The sequence below is a fragment of the Alligator sinensis genome, unplaced genomic scaffold (assembly GCF_000455745.1).
Source record: "Alligator sinensis unplaced genomic scaffold, ASM45574v1 scaffold196_2, whole genome shotgun sequence".
NCBI lineage: Eukaryota > Metazoa > Chordata > Crocodylia > Alligatoridae > Alligator > Alligator sinensis.
The window spans coordinates 262,978-283,363 of record NW_005843050.1 but is presented as its reverse complement, the minus strand read 5'-3'; the positions used below and the strand labels follow the sequence as shown (position 1 = coordinate 283,363).

General features: G+C 43.1%; 1 protein-coding gene across 1 annotated transcript in view; it reads right to left on the bottom strand.

Moving 5' to 3' along the window:
* COL28A1 (collagen type XXVIII alpha 1 chain) overlaps positions 1–20,386 on the bottom strand; it is a 169,318-nt gene that overhangs the window by 73,296 nt on the left and 75,636 nt on the right. The window contains exons 16-23 of the mRNA XM_006036981.3: positions 19,483–19,551; positions 17,217–17,285; positions 16,212–16,280; positions 15,677–15,748; positions 14,208–14,276; positions 13,680–13,751; positions 12,944–13,012; positions 5,066–5,134 (exon numbers count right to left, since the gene is read on the bottom strand). Of these exons, the coding sequence (XP_006037043.1) occupies positions 5,066–5,134; positions 12,944–13,012; positions 13,680–13,751; positions 14,208–14,276; positions 15,677–15,748; positions 16,212–16,280; positions 17,217–17,285; positions 19,483–19,551 (558 nt within the window). The remainder of the gene's footprint in view (positions 1–5,065; positions 5,135–12,943; positions 13,013–13,679; positions 13,752–14,207; positions 14,277–15,676; positions 15,749–16,211; positions 16,281–17,216; positions 17,286–19,482; positions 19,552–20,386) is intronic.

Sequence of the window (20,386 nt, the reverse complement as noted above, 5' to 3'; positions counted from 1 at the left end):
ACTCTGTCCAAGTTTGCGGATGACACAAAACTGTGGGGAGAAGTGGACACACCAGAGGGCAGGGAACAACTACAGACCTGGACAGGTTGGACATATGGGCAGAAAACAATAGAAGGCAATTTAACAAGGAGAAATGCAAAGTGCTGCACCTAGAGAGGAAAAATGTCCAGCATACCTACTGCCTAGGAAATTACCTGCTCGGTAGCACAGAAGCGGAAAGGGATCTTGGAGTCCTGATGGGCTCCAAGTTGAACATGAGTCGTCAGTGTAACAAAGCCATCAGCACAGCTAACTGCACTTTATCATGCATCAGCAGATGCATGACAAACAGAACCAAGGAGGTGATACTTCCCCTCTATTGGGCACTGGTCAGACCACAGTTGGAGTACTGTGTGCAGTTTTGGGTGCCACGCTTCAAGAAGGATGCGGATAACCTGGAGAGGGTCCAGAGAAGGACCACTCGTATGGTTAAGGGTCTACGGACCAAGCCCTATGAGGAGAGACTAGGGCACCTGGACCTCTTCAGCCTCCGCAAGAGAAGGTTGAGAGGCGACCTTGTGGCTGCCTATAAATTCATCATGGGGGCGCAGAAGGGAATTGGTGAGGCTCTACTCACCAAGGTGCCCCTGGGGGGTCAAAAGAAATAATGGCTACAAGCTAGCAGAGAGCAGATTTAGACTGGACATTAGGAGGAACTTCTTCACAGTTAGAGTGGCCAAAATCTGGAATGGGCTCCCAAGGGAGGTGGTGCTCTCCCCTACCCTGGGGGTCTTCAAGAGGAGGTTAGATATGCATCTGGCTGGGGTCATCTGAACCCAGTACTCTTTCCTGCCTTCTGCAGGGGGTCGGACTCGATGATCTATTGAGGTCCCTTCTGACCCTAACATCTATGAATCTATGAAAAGCTTAGCAAGTGAAAGAGCATGGGGAGAGACCTGAAAAAATGGTCTAAGAGCTGGGAAAACTACCCTAAGAGTACTGTACTATCTTTTACTAGGCAACTCAAGACCTGAAGAGAATAGGAACTACATCAAAACAGCCTAGTGGGCTAGATGGACAGCTCTTGTGTCAAACAGTGACTGAAAATGGATGCTAAAGGGGTTAGTGAAGAAGGCACGTCAAGAATTTTTCACCCCCTATCCCTCTTCCCCTACAGCTTCCAACATTCTATTTGTGGGTCTTCAGCAAAGGCTGTGGAAGGCTCTGTAAGCCCCTGCACCAAAAGATGAATCTGGATTTTTACATCAGAAGGAGAAGAGGTTAGTGTAACTTCACTAGTCAGTTAATTGTGTCATGTTATTAATGCCCTGGAATATAATTTGCTGAAGTGTTTGTCTTCTCACTGCTGTAACTGAGCTCAGCCCAGATGTGATTTGAACACAAAAAAGTGCTATGCAATACTGAAAAACCAGGTCCTATGCTTCTCAGATTTGGTCCTCAAAATTAGAGAATATTTCACCCTTAAGCTAGGGACAGACATTACACACAAACCAGTTTAAGTGATCAGAAACTGGTTTAAACCTATAACAGAACAAATATGCAGTGCACATAAACCAGTTTGAAAATGGCTGAAACTGGTTTGAGATGAACCTGGTTGAATGTAGTATCAGACTGAACTGATTTGGGTCAGACCGGTTTATGCAATGTCTGCCCCAGACCCCTTGCTGGTTTAAGATAAACCACACACCCCCAGCATTCCAGCATGCTGTCTGGGCTGGGCAGGGCTCTCTGCTCCACAGCAGGGCTGGCCCCTCCCCTCTGCTCCCTGGCTGCAGCTCCCGAGAGTGCAGGCTGTTTCCCCCCTCCCCTCACCACTCCCTGTTAAGCAGAAATCCCCCCCTCCCCTCTGCCTTGCTGAGGAGCTGTCTGTGTATCAGCTAGCAGACCACATGCTGGCTACAGTCCTGCAGAATCAACAAGTAGCTGGTAATGTCCCTCTGTTTTCTTAATTGGGTGATAAAAACTGTTATCAATTCCCTGCTGGGCTAATTGGAGCATCCTGTGAGCCTGGCCACATCCCCCCTCAGCTCCATGCTATGGAAGGAAGGGAGGGCTGCTCTAGGCCCCTGCTGCCTTCTAGCCTGAGCCACTGCAGGCATGTGCCTGCATTTCTGGGATGTCTGTCTGGTTACAAAACTGATTTAGCTTAGCCAGATTAGACTAACCTGCAAAGATTGAACCAATTCAGGCTCAGGCTTTTTGAATGTCTGTCCTTAGCCTTAATGTTTCTTGCACCTAAGTTTATTCCCACCTCCAGCAATAACAAATTCATGTCATCTGTGAAGTGTTCAGACAAGAGAGAATGAGAATCAACCAAAAGTCCATGAGGGAAAAAGTCTGTACTCGCACCAGTAAGTAAGACATGAAGCTACACACAGAACAATGAGGAGAAAGCAAAATAATGAATAGCTGCTGGTTAAGTAAGCACCTGCCATTCTCTACACTGAACTAGGGCAGAGGTTTAGTGGGTGAAACAGTACATATTTATATGTAATTAATCTACATATCACTTAAAACTGTCATAGAGCTGCCCAACTTGTTGTCACAGAGGCTTGATTATATTAAGCACAGACTATATTCCAGTAGTTTACTCAGGGTTAGACGGTCACTAATCCAGCACCCCGTCTATACCTGCCCCATAACACTGAGCTGAACTGAAGTGCAGCCACAGGGGAGGTGCAGTTTTGTTCCTCTTTCTGTCTTTGTGGAATAATCCCATTCAGTGTTAGAGCCAATTCATTCCTGCCCCTCCAGCAGTGCTGGCAGCCCTGTTTACTTGCTTGAGATCATATCATGGACCAGCATCAAGGCTATTCACTTGACACTGAGACCTAATGTAGTACTGTGCCTTTCCTGGCCCCCAGGACCCAAGGCACTGCCCCAAGGTCCATACCAACCAAGCTGTGTCTGGGACTTGATGGGGAAGGCGGGCTATAACAGAGCCTGCTTCTTCCTGGAGCCACTCTGTGCCTATCCTCACCACACCAATATGCATTTTCTGAGCTCAGTTTCCCCCCCACTCCACATATAATTCCACGAGCCCCTACAATACCATGAACAGCCCCTTTTCCTTATAAATATCCTCTTTGCCAGGCATGCCATGTAGCAGCCCTGCTGTATTATAATGTATATACTCCACAGAGGTTGAATTAAGGTTATATAGGCAAACTTAATTTTGGCATTTACTACTTTTGAGCACCTGATTTTGCAATATTATTATTTCTTACTGTTTTTATATAATAAACTACTAAAGTGAATTCTGAGAGAAGAAGATAGAAAATAAAATAAATGTAACATTTTAAAATAATATGAATCTTTATGCACAGTTTGGCAATGGTATTAAAATAAGTGTTGTAACAACTTGCATTCATGAGCGCAGCTACAAAATGCAGTGTTGCCAGTTCATAATTTTATCATGAATTTTGTAACATTAGATGCTTGTTTTAAAGCACTAGCAACTGGAATCATGAAACTTCACAAGAATCGGTTTTCATCAAACATGTAAACATCCAATCATCATGGTAACAGATAAAAACTTTTTAAAAAAATGAATGAGTGGAAAGACTCTAAAACTACTTTAAGATGGAGCTTGACATGTGGGGTATTTTTAAAAACCTTCCTAACTTTGAAACTTAACTTGTACTGTATTTTTGAATGCTTAAGACTGGCAATACTGCAGGACTCAGAGCCAAGCTGTTTGACCCTCATCAAAATTTCTAAGTATTGACAGTTCTTAGTGATAGGGATAAAGTCCATGGGAATGAGGCAAAGACCATCTGAGATAAATTCGAGAATATATCCTCCCATGGAATAAGGCATACCTCTTATATGAGGTATGCAAAACAGGGGTTTTTTTTATTTATTCATAATTCATAAATAATACATAATTACTGAAGTGATCAAAAGTATATAAAAGTATATATAAAAAAGTATACAAAAAGTAGCTTATTCCAAATCAAATCTATAAAGAAATGAGGTATCAGGCTTTTTCAGGCTTCATCCAAACATTACACTGCACAAACATTAAACACGAAATACTTCTTGGGTGCATCTACACAAGACACTTTACTGTACAGTAGAGCAAATTACTGCTTATTAAGTATCTGCATCTACACATGCAGACTCTTACTGCACAGTAATTTGCTCTACTTGTCAGTTAATTTGCTACCTGCAAACACAAGTAGCAAATCAATTGCATAGTAATTTTTGCACAGTAAGTCACATGTAGAAGGCTGACTGGGAGCAAATTTCTTCCTGGGACCCTGGATTGCTCCCTACCCCCAGGTACTGCCTGCTGCCAGGGTAGGATCTGCCACCAGAGCCTAGGCAGGGACAATGTCCCCCTGCCCCAGCTGCAGGGAGCACCCAGCCCCCACTCCGCAATCATGAAGTGGGGGCAGGAAGCAATCTTCCAGCCAGCTCTGGGCTCCCTGTGTGGGCAGTGATGGGCATGGGGCTGGGAAAGATCTGTGGGGCTGGGACCTGGCCTTGACTGGGGCAGTTCCCAGCCAACCCTGGGCTGCATGGAAAAGTCTGCATGTGCAGCATGGAGGTGGCTGGGGACTGTACCGTTTCAGGCAGTCCCCAGCCAGCTCCAGGGGCAGAGGGTGTCCCAGTTAATGGCAGGTCCCAGCCCCACAATCAGGGGCAGAGGGCTTGGAAAGAACTGCAGGGGAGGGAGAGGTCCCAGACCTCTGCCCTGATCTGCTGGTGAGGTAGTTAGCAGTGAACCCCCAATCAGGGAACCAGGGCCAGGATCTCCTTGCTTTTGGGGTAGGGGGACACTGTTCCCACCCAGGCTTTGCCACCAGAGCCTGCCCTGGAGCCTAGAGCTCCTCCTGGCTGCTGCAGGGGGCAGTGCATGGTCAGAGGGGGCTGGAGCAGACTACTGTCAGGAGCAGCAAATCTGCTCCCAAATGGGCACATGTATAGATGCCTGCCATGGCAGGTTTACTCCAGAATAAATTACTCCAGAGTAAACCTATCTAGCAGCCTTTGCACGTGTAGATGCACACCTTGCATTTCTTCTTTTTCCATCTCTTCTTTGAACTACCAAGCTACATACCTTTGGTCCCATTATTGAATTTCCAGGGATTCCATCCTCTCCCTTTTGCCCAATAGGTCCTGGATCTCCCTGCACACAAAAATTTTTGATTATTTACAGTTTTCATTCTAAAGCAGCTTTAGATATTCATATACTTTTGGTAGTAAAATGATAATGACTCAATCTACTTAGGAAGCCACCAATATTTTTCAGAAAAGTTTTCTGGTCTCCTTTACTCTTCTGCTTGTGAAACAAATTTCAAATGCTTAGAAATCGTATTATGCCTTGAAGATTGCATTTGAAGACCAAGTGTTTTAAAAATGTGCTAATTATATGATGGGTCTGTGGTTTCTGCCAAAGTAAGCAAGGATATGTGGTCTCTTCCAGAAAGAGTTGTTGGTGCCAGGTCAGCACAATTTTTCTTCTTTCAGAAATCCTGCAGGAGGACAAAAGTAGCCCAAACCATGGCTACTTTTGGCCGTAGCAGGAGTATGGCAATGAAGCCCAGGAGGGCATCCAGATGAGCACAGTTGTGTGGTATGTGGTTCTGTAAACACATTGACTGCTAAGGAGAGGCTGAGGCAATTGGGCTTATTTAGTCTGCAGAAGAGAAGAGCGAGGGGGGAATTGATAGCAGAGTTCTGGTTCCACAAAGGGTAGAGCTAGACTTCTCAGCAGTGACAGATAACAGAACAAGGAGCAATGGTCTCAAGTTGCAGCAAAGGGAGGTTTAGGAAAAACTCTCTCACAAGGAGAGTCTTGAAGCACTGGAACGAGTTACCTAGAGAGGTGGTGGAATCTCCTTCCTTGGAGGTTTTTAAGGCCCGGCTTGACAAAGCCCTGGCTGGAATGATCTAGTTGGAGATTGTCCTGTTTTGGGCAGTGGATTGGGCTACATGACCTCCCTTCCAACCCTAATTTTCTATAATTTTAAGACTAACAGACTAGGGTCAGACGCCTAAAAAATAAAGAGCCTTAGCTAAATTGATTTATAGAATCATAGAAGTAGGGTTGGAAGGGACCTTGTAGATCTACAGGTCCAACCCCCTGCCTGGGCAGAAAGAAAACTGGGCTCAAATGACCCCAGCCAGGTAGGTATCAAGCCGCTTCTTAAAGACCCCCAGGGTAGGAGTCAGCACCACTTGCCTTGGAAGTTGGTTCCAGATCCTAGCCACCCTAACTGTGAAGTAGTTCCTATGGATGTCTAATCTAAACCTACTCTCCAACAACTTGTGGCCATTATTCCTTGTTATCCTGGGGGGCGCTAGGGGAAACAAGGTCTCCCCCAAACCCTTCTGGTCCCCCCTAGTGAGTTTATAGACAGTCACCAGGTCCCCCCTCAGCCTTCTCTTGTGAAGGCTGAACAGGTTCAGGTCCCGTAGCCTCTCATTGTAGGGTCTGCCCTGCTGTCCTTGGATCATGCAAGTGGCCCTCCTCTGGACCCTCTCAATGTTGTCCACATCCCTCTTGAAGTGGGGTGCCCAGAACTGGACACAGTACTCCAGCTGCGGCCTGACCAGTGTCGCGTAGAGGGGGAGGATCACCTCCTTGGACCTACTTGAGATGCATTCCTTGACCTCTTTCCCAGGGCCATTAAAATCTGGTTCCATCTGGTTCCAAAAGTTCCCATGAACCAACAAAATTTTTAAATAAAACCAGAGTCCAATTATTAGCATGTCAAATTAATCATCTATAAATGTTGGTCCTAGGGAAAGCAATAAGTTGGACCTTTTCCAAAGCTTGGCAGGAAAAAAACACAGCAAGAGTCCCCAGGAAAACAGAGATGTCTGACCAGCAGCCCTGTTATTACTAAATCCAAAACTGTGTAATCATTGTCTTTATTAGTACTAATAAGTCTTTGCCATTCCATATCCTAATAAGCTTTTGAATTGTGTCTGGAATGGTTTATTGATCAATTAATCTCATTCCTAACCACAGGTCCATTCAAAAGGTAACAGTCTCTGGGCTCAGATTTGAGGTGCTACTTGCATAATTCTTCAACAGGGCAGTATCCCGTCAAGAGCTATATTTCTTTCTTTTTGAACAAATTGCACAAAAGTATTTAGCAGAACATCTTAGATGTTTTCTAGCAAAATAACCAACCTTTTTGGACCAAGAGCATTTTCTCTTCATACATTCTGAATGAAGGTGGCACTGTCAGCTGGGGGTGAGGGAAGAAGAGGTCTTTGCAAAACCATGTCAACAGTTCTGTCACAAGCTGCAAAACCAGGCTCCAAGATGTGCTATCTCATAGCTCAGGAAAAGGCAGGAAGACTTTATTTCAACTCAAAAGTGCTTTATTTCAACTGTTAACACACACACAAGGATGGCTAACAACTTTCTGTTGATGTTATCAGTCAGCCCTCAGGGAGGGAGTTAACCCTTACTACTCCACAAGGATACCTCCTGTGCACCTATCACACCACTCAAAGAATGGCAAACTAAATCGGAGAGAAAGGAAGCCATATATTTATTTAAAGGTAAAAGAAATTGGGAATAAATAACTTCAAGTAGATAGTTACCCTGTCTATAATGACCAGAAAAAACTCTATGCTTATGCCTTGTGGATCCCACTGTCAAAACTAGACAATGTCTGAACGTTTAAGAAGTGATTAAACTGCTGGCATGATTAAACAGTTCCTTAGAGCTGCCTAGAAAAAAAAAATGAAGCTTTTCTTAAAAAAAAAAAAAAATCACAAAGGAAAACTTTCTGAAGTACTTAAAAACCCTTAAATTTAGACATAATTCTGTTAGCAAGTCATGGTCAGCTTCACATTTTGCTCATGTGAGTAGTCCTATAACAGCAAATTGTTCACTTGAATAAAGTGAACAGGATTTGACTCTAACAATGTAATATCTAATACTTGCTTTGCAATAACACCTGCAGGCCATGTGGCCCTGAGATCCATGTTGGAAACGCTTATTGCAATGAGTCAAAAGCTTTCATTGACTCTGGTCTGTAGGGAACTACTATAACATTCAGGAAGACACAGCCTTTGAGACGCTGACATGACCACATCTAGTATTGCCTTAATGAGAAAAATGTAGGCTTATTCTAATGTGATTAAAACATAAAATGGATAGGGGATGGATTTTAAAGAAGATGGCTGCTATTTAGAAGCACAGAGTTTGAAGGATCATCAAATGCAATCCTCTTTACAGATGGCCACACTGCTCCTATACCTCCACCCAGACAGCTGCCTAAACAACCTCTTCTTGAAACCTCCAATTAAGGTGATGCCATAATTTCCCTGGGAAACTTGTTCTACTGTCATACTCTTCTCACTGTTAAAAAGATGTCCCTGAGAATTTATCAAAATTCCTCTTTGCTACAATTCAAACACATCGCTTCATATCCTGCTGTCTGTGGAAAGGGAAGGAACTCCTGTTCTCCCTCTTTTATGGCAGCCTTTCAAATATTTGAAAGCCACTATCATATCCCCCCATTTAGATTCTTTTCTCTAGACTAAACATACCTAGTACTCTTGACTTTTTCTCATGGAATTTGTATTTCAACTTTTTGGCTTGGTTGTTGAATAGTATAATGCAATACTCTCCCAAGTCTTACATACAGTGCTTCTGTTAACAAAGCCCTGAATCATTTGCTTTTTGTGGCAGCGTCACAATGCTTACTCATGCAGTTTCAGACACCATAATACTTCTCAGCAAAATTACTGCCTGCCCTAGATCATTATCCCCGTTCTGCATATTCTCTAGATATAGCGCCTTACCTTCACCTATGGTGAATTCCATTTTCTTGTCTAGTGCCCAGTTCTCCAATTTATCAAGATTTTTCTGAATCATAATCCTATCCTGTCAGAGTTTTTGCAGTCTCTTCATTTTGTGTCATCTGCAAACTTGGTCAATAAGCTCTTTAATCTCACATGCAAGTCATTAACAACAGTGTTTTAAAACACCTGTCTCAGAATAGATCCTTATGTCTACTACATTCCCCTTATCCACTAAGCTAGTAGTCTTGACAAAACAATTAAATCAAATTGGTTTGGTGTGATTTTGTTTTTAACAAAAAAATGTTGACTTGATGATCATCCCTTTATCCTCTTAATTTCAGAGGAGGAAGTTAAACCACAGCCACAATGGAAAATATGTATACTTTTGTGGATGAAAAAGTGTATTCATGATCCAGGATGGTGTTAAATAACCTCCATGTTAAATAATTGATTTGCAATGCTGGCATCCTCCAGTCATCTCACCCAACCTCACCCCTGGAATTCAGCCCACCTTTGAATAGTCTTGCCCCCATCCACAGAAGGGAATCATGAACACATGAAGGATATATCAGTTAACTAAGATGTAACTTTTCTTCTTCAAACGCAGGTAGCAACTTTAACTGCTGAGTAGTTACTACACAGTAAGGCATATGTAGACAGCCAACGGGGAGCAAATTTGCTTCCAGTCAACTATGCAGTAGAGGCAGGAGATTGCTCCCAGCCCCCGGGAACTTTCTATTGCTGGGGTGGGCTCCGGTGGTAGAGCCCAGGCTGGGACAATGTCCCCCTGCCTTGACAGCAGGGAGATCTCAGCTCCAACTCTCGATCGTGGAGCTGGGGCTGGGAGATTGCTCTCTGCCCCCAGAAGCTGCCTGCTGCCAGGGCAGGCCCTGGTGGCAGAGCCTGAGCTGGGATAATTTCCTCTTGCCCCAGCAGCAGGGAGCTCCCAGCCCTGGTTCGATGATCACCCACCCCAGCAGCAGGCAGCTCCTGGGGGCAATCTCACAGCTGCCACTCTGATCACAGAGCTGGGACTGAGAGCTCCCTGCTCAGGAAGAATTCCCCACCCAGCCTGGAACTGGCTGGGGCTTTCCCAAGACTGGGACAGTTGCCAGCCAGACCCAGGCTGAGCAGGGGAGTCAGCACTTGGAGCCTGGAGCTGGCTGGTGACTGTCCCAGACTATTCTGGCTGGCTGGGAACTGTCTCCAGGCTGCTCCCTTTGGGAGGAAAACTGCTCCCAAATGCCTGCTTATGTGGATGCCTGCCCAGGATGTGTTTACTTCCCAGTAAATTACTATAGAATAAACCCATCTAGTAGCATTTGCATGTGTAGACATGCCCAGGGTCCATCAACTATCTCATGTGTGTTTCCATGACCTTTATCTCTGGGTGCTAAATCACCTCTCTAGACAGTGGCCACAAGTTGTAAATTGATATGTGATATTTGTAATTTCATTGCAACATTTAATTCTTATCCTTATTCCTTATTAAATTAAAGTCAGACTTCCAGAATGCCGTAAGAATGGCAATGTATCTAGTAGGCTTTTTTGTCTATCTTATCCCAAGGGAAAAAATTCCTGATCCAAAAATCTCTTAGTCCAACCGGTCTGTCTCAGAAATGCAGTTCAAACTATACCTCCCATTATAGGGCAGGGAGGCAGAGATGCTACTCTGAATACCCCTGAGCTTGTCTGATCTTGGAAGTTCTGGGTATGGTTAGCAACCGGATAGGAGACCACTTGGAATCCCAAGTGCAGTACATACAAACCAAGGAGTTGTGGCTGAATACTTGATGAACACTATACCATTGCACCAATGAGTGAATCTGTGGCAGGACTTTACTCAGCCCAGCTGTCACTGCTGAGCTGATGAAAAGGAATAAAAGGAAAGGACAGGGTGGAACAGCAACCATTGGCAAATGGCTGTTTCATGGTTTCAGGTCTTCCCTAAAAGAAGGGAGGAGTTAATATGAATTCTTTCTTCTTTTCTCAGCATAGCCACTAGAAGCAGTAAGACAGAGACTCAACAGTTGTCTTGCCTCTGACTAGGCACAAGTCTATCTGCACTTAGTAGAGGAAGGGCATGAGGCACACAATAGCCAAACCTAAGAATAATGGCCATGATTTGACAGAGTAGATTCAGGCTAGATATCAGGAGGCACTACTTCACAGTCAGGGAAGCTAGGATCTGGAACCAACTTCCAAGGGAAGTGGTACTCGCTTCTACCCTGGGGGTCTTCAAAAGGAGGCTAGATAGACACCTTGTCGGGGTCGTTTGACCCCAGCATCCTTTCCTGCCCATGGCAAGGGGTCGGACTTGGTGATCTGCTCAAGTCCCTTCCGACCCTACCAACTATCAAATTATTCTTACTTTTCTTTCCTCCTCTCAAAACCCCAAGGATTATTTCCCACCCTCCTTCCTTGTCAGTCTGGTTTAATATCCTGGTGTTTCCTGGTGAGATGGGAGGAATGGCATTTTATTACAAAATTTAAAAAACAAACATCTGTGTTCTTTCAATGTACATATAAAGCTTCTGGATCATTTGAACAAAATATGCCTTCAGTTAAATTACACTTTATTATGGCACAAATCATGGTATAACAACAGATGGTCATTAGTCTGCATTAAACAAAGAGGGTCAAGTTCCACCCCTGTCCAATTACTGCAATTTTTATTGCATTAACTTCAGCTGAGATTAAAAAGTATTACTGGGTATGTCTACACAAGACACTTTACCATGCAGTTGACTAATTGACTGAGCAGTAAAATGTCACTGTCTACACATGCAGACACATACTGCCCAGTCAGTTAGTCAACTGTGAGGTTAATTCGCTACCTTTAGATGCATGTAGCAAGTTAACCATGGCATAGTGACTGCTTAGTAATCCATGCATAGACAGGTGGCCAGGAGTAAATTTGCTCCTGGTCAGCCCGGGCAGCAGGAGAACAATCCCCGTCCCCCAGGTGGGAAATTGTTCCCTCCCCTGGGAGCTACCTGCTGCTGGGGTGGGCTCCAAGTTGGGAGTCCAGCTGGGACAATGTCCCCCTGCCCCAACAACAGGCAGCCCCCAGCTACGGCTCCAAGATTGTAGGGCTGTGCGAAGCTTCGGTTGCTGATTCGATTTGGTGGAGATTCAACCCAATTCGGTGACCAAATCTCCGAATCTGAATCGAATCAAAGGACCCTTTAATCTCTCTGAATTGAATCGTAACCCTCCGAATCAATTTGGAAAGATTTGGCAATTCAGACATAGACACAGCTTTAAATGCTTTTTCTACCTACCTCTAGGTAGCAGGCGGCTCATGAGTGCTGCAATGCTGGGGCACATGGAGTATCCCATAGAAGCATGGGGGGCTCCCCAGCATGCTCAGCAGCAGACCTGGAAGTGGACCAGAAGCACTTCCGGTACACTTCGGGGATTGCCGGGGAGCGTGCAGGGGGTACCCCCTGTGCTCCCCTGGTTCAGCAACTGGTGCCTTCTGGGTCTGGGGGGGGGCACCTGGAGTCCCCCTGTGGCTGATCGCTGAGCCAAGGGAGCATGGGGGGCCCCCCAGTTGGCTCCCCGGTGGACCCGGAAGTGGACCAGAAGTACTTCCAGTCCATTTCTGGGTTCGCTGCTGAGTGCGCAAGGGGGCCCCCGCACTCCTATGGGATGCTCCGTCCAGCATTGCAGCATTCATGAGCCATGCCTGGTACCTCGAGATATGTAGAAAAAACATTTAAAGCTGTGTCTATTTCTGAATTGCTGATTCTCCGAATCGGCATCGAATCTTCAGATTCAGCCGAATGTAATCAGGGACAGTGATCCAAATCAACAAATCAAAACACTGTTCTTGATTTGGGCCAAATCCAAATCAAATACACACCCCTACAAGATAGCTCCCTGCCCCTGAGCTGCCTGTTCGGAGCTCAGAGCCTGGGCCTAGACAATGGCCCCCCGCCTCTGACAGCAGGCAGCTCCTGGGGGCAGGGAGTAATCTCCTAGCCCTGACTGTGATTATGGAGCTGGGGCCTGAGGATATTGTCCTGGCCAGGCTCAGAGCCCGCCCCAGCAGCAGGCAGCAGGCAACTCTCAGGGAGCAGGAACAATTGCCCACCCTCAGCTGCAACTGCCAGGGCAGGGGGACATTATACAGTCTCCAGCAAACACATCTCGGATGATTTACCTTTGGTCCAGGTGGTCCACGAGTAGATGGTCCAGGCGGTCCAACTGAACCTTTATATCCGGGCTCACCCTACAATAAAACAACTATATCTCAATTTCAGTTTGAAGTGAATATTTACATATTTTTTGCATTTACTTGAAACTTAATTTTCAATACTTTCACATAAGATAAAATAATCAAAACACATAAGATGGATTGAGAGAGACACCTAGGTTGCAATGAGTCTAATCTAGTTTGTACAAAAATTCTTTATCTTTAAATTTATTGATGACTGAGTTTCAAGCTTGAAACCAGCACTGATTCAAAGACTTATTTAAGAAAAATGGTTTATTTGAATTCAGTCTTTTGACTGACTGCTGCTTGCAAGAATTGTCGGAATAATATGAAATGTGATTTGAATTACTTTCCTGGTCAAAGCAGATATTTACTATACACAAAAGCTATATTAAAAGAATGTTAAAGTTGCAAAGCCAAACACTCAAAAGTTAAGAAAGGCTAGAATTCCTGTTACCTGTGCAACCTTAATTTAGCCTTCTTGAGTATAGGCAATAACAAAAAGGCTTTAATTATATGGTCACACAACATTTTCCTGAGGGTTTCTGCCTCATTTAGTACTTAGGATGAAAATATTTCTCTTTTTTTCCATCTTTCTATGAAAGTCTCATAGTATCAGAGTCTTGAAGAGGTGTTGATACAGTGTACCAAAAGATGGAATATAGAAAAAGAACAAACCTACTTTTGGTCCTGGAGATCCATGAGATCCTTTAGCACCTTCCAGTCCTGGGAATCCTTTTTCTCCTTTATCACCCTGATCAAAACATACCATCTTAGTTTGCATCACTGTAAAACTCTTTTCATGTATGGTAGACAGTTTGTTTTAAAAGCACCAAGTGCCTTAGATGCCTAATTCCCATTTTTTGTGTCTTTGAATAAATCTTTGTAGACTCCTAAATTGATATTAGGTACCAAAAACTATGATTTCTCCTGAACACATTTACTCCCCACTGACTTCAGTGAAATTTTGAACTTAATTTTTAGTACTTGTGCTTTGTAAATATCTAAGCTTCCCTCACCATATGTACTCTTGTACCATCTGATCCTGCTGCACTTACGCTGAGTTAAACCTTAACATCTCAAACATATAAACTGAGACTATTACTTGCATGAGACAAAAAAGAAATTAAAAATGTATGCCAGTCATTGAACTATCATTCAAATAATGATATATAACCTTGTTTTATTTCTTAAGTATGTATGCTCATACCTTTTGCCCAATGTCTCCTTTTCCAGGTGGTCCATCTGGGCCTCTTATACCTGGTTGTCCTTTTTCCCCCTAAAAAGAATTATACGCATTATCACATTAGTAATTCTTATTTTATTGAGTGTGCTTCAGTCCTAGTCAAGCTTTTAGAACTGATTTGGATCAGTAAGCTTTTCCTTTACCAGGGCAGTATCCACACAAACCACAATGCTGTATTTTCTGTATCTACATAAAGCAACTTTCATTCTTGTTCTGAAGAGTTTGCTTGAGATAACTGGAAATTTCACAGTGGGAAATTGTTTGAATTGAAATATTTCATGAGATCATGTTGATTTCATTAAATCTTCTGATGGAAAGATTTAAGATTTGTTTGTTGCTTGCCAGTGGTGTCCCTGTGCTAATAGCTCTGCCACAGGAAGCCTGGCATCTCTGGAAGCCCTGAAAGTGCCAACTCATGCCAAGGATTCTAGGACTTTCTGTTATAGCACCAGGAAGCCCAGTTTGAGCTGAGATTTCTGAATTCTCAGTTTTCTGTAGCCTGCCAGGCGGGCAGACAGCACGGGGCAGCTCAGCTTTTTAACTTTTTGAGAGACCGAATGTTGGTTCTCCCTGTCTAAACCCATGTGGTGAGAAATTAGTTTTTTTTCCTCATGGAATTTAGTTATGTGAAATTTCAAAGTTTTCCAAGGAATACCAATTCTAGGTTCCAGGTGATCCTACTGATTGACTATATAGATTTGGTGGGTTCCACCAGGGTTCCCCAGTGGCATAAAGTCTGAATAAGGGGTTGATTTTTGTGGCACATGATATTTGTAACCCCATGGGATCAGGAAATCAAGTGCTGGTCAGCATATCCCACAAACAGGACATGGGCAAGCCAGCTAGAATGGTTGCAGATTTAATGCATTTCTCAGGATCTTTGGCTTTAATAGAAACTTATCCAGATTTTTAAGCTGCCTATTCCCAGCAAAACCACTGAGAGAGGACACATAGTTCATCTCCCAGATGAACATCTGTCCATTGTAAATCTGCCCCCATGGGAAGTATGTGGTGCAACTTGCAATTAGGGTCCAAATTTAATCTTTTGTAGCCTAAACCTTTTGGCTGCTGACAGATGTTAAAAAAAAAAAAACAACAAAAAAACAACAACACAAAAATGTGCTTTACTGGAAGAAGCTAAATTAGTTCAACCCAGCTCCATAGTGTCTATATAGATTGGGTGCCTTAGCAGGGCTTTTATCTAATAGCTGATTCAATCAGCTATTAGATAAGTGCCAAAACCCCCCACTAAAGCACCTGATCTATACAAATTTTGGGTAAGCTAGGTCCAGCTAACACAGTGCCTCTTCTGGGTATGTGCTGTGCTGCACTCAGCTCAGAAGCACATTGAGTTTGAAGTAAAGTGCTGTTTTTTCAGGGGGGTTTTAAACATCTATAAGCAGCCTTTATATACAGCAAACAAATTGGTTTACCTTTTCTCCTGAGTTTCCATCTAATCCTCGTATTCCTGGATTTCCTGGTTGTCCTGGTTCTCCTGAATCTCCCTTAGAAGTTTGATAAACATTAATTTCTCCGCAGCTTAGGAAGTTAATGCATTTTGGAAACTAAACAAGTTACATTTTAGTACAGTGTGAGTTAATGCTGTGCAGTATAGGCAAGTGACATGAACGAGACAAATGGAATCTTCTGAAAACTCCATTTATTCTGCACAAATTCATCACTCTTGGCAAACTACTTAGTTTTCATTAGCATAACAGCTACTCTCCTAGTTGTTACTATGACACCGTCATTTAAACACAGTTTTGTTTAAAAAAATGAACATCAACAGTTGAAACTATGAATATTAAGCAGTTAAAACAATTCTCTGGAGTCAATGATACTAATGTTACTTTTTATCTGTACTCATAACTAACTCTTTTTACTAGAAGTTATTAATGAAATAATATGAAAAAAGTGGGCAAGAATTTAAAAAAGCACCTTCTAGGTAAAATTAAAAAACTAGCTTACTTTGGGTCCTGGTAGTCCAGCCCCAGGAGGTCCTGGATCCCCCTTTTGTCCAGGTTCACCTTCTTTTCCCTAGTAACAGAGAACCATCAGTTTGAGTTTCATTAGAACGTTACATTTATATGCAACATCTATATAAAATTATCCATTAGAAAATGAGGTTCTAAAATGCTTCAAAGGATTATATCTACTTTAACTTTCAGTGTGTAATGGGACACGGGGGGCAAGTCCCTGGTCCCTCTGCTACAATCTACCCAGGCACCTACACTAACCTGGGAACCCCAGAGATCTGACCGGAAGTCAGACTCAATCAGCACTGAAAGTCCTCCCCACTCTAAGCCAACTTCCCCTTTCCATGGAGCCTTCAACTACAAGCATACCGGGGCAGGGTCACTCCAGCCCAACATCTCTCTTTAACCCCTTCATCCCCAGGGCTAGCCAGTCCACACCATCATACAGTGTAAAAAGTCATGCTTGTGAAACCAAATTAAGTCACAGTTAGCAAAAAAATGAAGATACCCTATGTCATATGGGGTAAATCTTTATTTATTTAGACATTAAACAATTATCAGGTTGAAAATGTTTTGGTCTCACCCAGTGACTCTTCAGAGCCTGGTCAGAATGGAGTGGGTTTCCTATATGGAATCTTCTAATATATCATCCAGAAATTTAGACAGTTCTGTTTCATTTATGTTAACTCTCAGTGGCAATGTTGCAGTTTATGAAGTACAGTATCAGATGTGGTTTTACAGATTAGAGATGTGCTAAAGAGCATTTGAGGGCAAGCTCGAAGACGTACATTCTGCTCTACGGCCATATTCATTTTTGTCTTTTTGTAGAGCACTCTTGTTCTATGAGAGTTTTCCCACAGAGATCAAATGTGATTTGTGATCCAAAGTGAATGGGTATATATTCTTTCTACTGTTCCCATAGTAAAATGTACTCTCTAAGCAGGGAGATATTTGTCTTTGATCAGATATATAACTTGTCCCTTCCCTTGGAAATTACCTTTGGACCCTGAATGCCTACTCCATGTGATCCTTTTGATCCAGGTATACCTTTAAGACCCTGTAAACCCTAAAAAGAAAAAAGCAACTAGTTAATCAAAACAATCCCTCCAAAAATTTCAATCTTTTATGGATTAATTTTCCAATGAATAAAATGAAATTAATTATCTTCCCAGTAGTGTTGGAATGATCATGTAGTGGTGACAGCCCAGGAAATGTGAGGCAAGAATTCTGAAAATGCAGCCTATTGCAGATCCTTACCCTTTGTAGTCATCTTAGTATTTTGTGCACAAAATACTACGTGGGCTGAGCCAAATAACTTATTTTCCTCTAGTTTTAATCCCAAGGCAATTGAAATGTATCATTATATTTACACTAATTTCAAAGGAATTGCATGAAATTGTCTGGGTTTTTTTCTCCAAGTAAAAATGACTTTAGAGTTTTTAGTCTCTATATATTAAAAATCAGGCCATGTTTGGGTTCAAATTTCACTACATCTCTATAGTTTAGGATTTGATCTGGTTTCTCTTGAGCTCAGTGGCAAAACTATTTACTTCAGTAAGAGTAATACAGGCAGTCCTCGACTTACAGTTTTCGAGTTACAATGTTTCGCACTTGCAACTTATAAATTGACACCCTGTTTCAACTTTATGACGTCAGTTTTGACTTTACAACACTTGATCCGATGCAACGCCATGCCAGCGAACAAGTTTGCTGCGTTGCTCATCTCCCTGGAGAACATCTGTCCAAACTTCCTTGGACATTTTCTTTAAGAAAGCAGACAAGACTCCAGAAAAACCTGCAGCCAAGACTCCTGAGAAGCTTCCAGCCAAGAACCCTTCAAAAAGTCCAACAAAGTCACCTTAATGAAGTCCTTCCAACTCAGTATAATTTCTATTTACAATATAAATACATTAATGTAGCTATACTACTCATCTATAATTGATTGAATACAAAATTCTGGGGTATTTTTGGTGAAAATAGGGTATCGGGCCTTGGTTCAGGAACCAATCCCCCATTTATAACATTGTTTCTTATGAGAAAATTGGCTCTAAGTTACAATGTTTTGAGTTAAGATGCAGTTTTCAGGAACCAATTGTGTCGTAAGTCCAAGGACTGCCTGTACCACCTTAGGTTTAGCCCCACTTTTCCAATAATACAGGAGAAGTTGCTGGCACTTTGAAGGACAGGATTAGAATGTAAAATGAGTGTGACTGAATTGGGGAATGGGGTCTGAAATAAGATAAAATTCAATAAATACAGGTTGAAAGCACCACACTTAAAATAGGAAAAACAAAACAACAAATACAAAATGGAGAATAACCAGCAAGGCAGCAAGAAAGAATCTAGGGCAGGGGTAGGCAGCCCCTGGCATGGGTGCCAGAGCATGGCATACAAAGGCATTTTGCTTGGCACATGTGCCCCAAAGCAGATGGCGAGTAAGAGGCCAGGGCTGTGCTTTAACAACGCAGATCAGGCCACTTGTGGCTCCCTCACTATCCGCCTCTGGCATGCTAACATTTTACAAGTCAAGGTTGCAGGTGTTTTTTGGCACTCTACCCAAAAATATTGCTGACCCCGATCTAGGGGTTTGTATGGACCAAATTGAATGAGTCAGCAATGTGCAGCTGTTGCAGAAAAAAAGGCAACTGACTTTCTAAGATGTATTAGCATGGTGTATGCAAGACAAGACAGTTAATTATCTTGCTCTACTAAGTGTTGGTAAGACTTCAGGTGGAGTTACCGCATCCAGTTTGGGCATCTTGCGTTAGGAAAGGGATAGACTATTTGGGGAGAATGCACAAATAAGGTGCTTAAAAGCAGGACTTTTGTAAGGAAAGGATAAAATAAATAGTTTGCTTAGTCTTGAAAAGAGAAGATTAAGGTTGGATGCAAAATATATGGTTATTGAAATCATAAAAAAGATGGTGATGATCTATTCGCTACTTCTAGGGAGGGGAAAACAAGAGGTTAAGGGCTTAATTTGTAGCATGGAAGGTACAGTATTAGGAAAAATTTCTAACTTGAAGTATAATAAAACACTCAAACATGTGGCCTAGGGAGTTTGTGACACCCCCATCACTAGAGATTTATAAGAACAGACTATGAAAACATTTGTTAAGGAAGATCTATGTATTCTTGATTCTGCCTCCAAGTAGAGGGCCAGACAAGATAACTTTTGAGATTTATTTTCCAGCGCCACATTTCTATAATTTGCCAAATTAAATATTCAGTTTGTTTTTAAGTAAACACAATGTAGGGTTTACCTTGACTCCTGGATAGCCTATCCCAGGGGGTCCTCTAGGCCCATCTGGTCCCGCTGGTCCCTGTTCACCCTGTGATTTATAAATTATAGTGAATATAATATTTAGGTCTGACATATTTTCCCCATTTTCTAACATGCAGATCAATTTACCATATTTATTTGAATCTAAGATGACCCTGAATTTAAGATGGCCCCCCAATAAATAGATTCTGTAGATGGAAAATGTATACATTTGTTGAAATTTTCCAGGTGTAGAATCTAATTATTGGAGGGTTGTCTTAAATTTACCCCTCCTCCTCCCACTGCAGCAGGAAAAGCACTGACTGGGGAGTGAGGTAGCTGTGGGGATCAAGCAGCCCGCTGCCCCTATTTCTTCCCCCTGCAGACTTCCTGCCCCCCACCCCCGTCACCTGCATGCCTCCACCCCAGCTCCCCACAGTCTCTTCCCCTCCCCACCCCCCATAATCTCTGCCCCTTCTCCCTTGCTCCCCACAGTCTCTGCCCCTTTCCCTCCTCACCCCTTTAATGTCTGATGTTGCTCAGTCTGTGTTCCTTGTCAGGTCACAAAGCAGAGCACATGGGTCAGATCTTGGTAGGCCATGCAGCAGTGGCAGCACTACTGATTGGCTGGGCAGGGGACAGAACTTCCCTGTACTCCATGCCTTGGAGGGAATCCAGTCTGATTGGAGCCAAGCTGTACTTGATAGTATAGGGGGAGTAGGGGGTAGAAGCTGCAGAGGGCAAGTGGATGTGGGGCAGGAGGCTGCTGTGGGTCTGACTCTGGCCCAGGTTCATGGCCAGAATCAGAGCCATGGGAGTTGTCTGTAACCCACCGATTTGTATATGAATCTAAGGTACAAAGCTCCACCCACCCCTCATGCTGATTGGGTGGGAGGATGATTGAA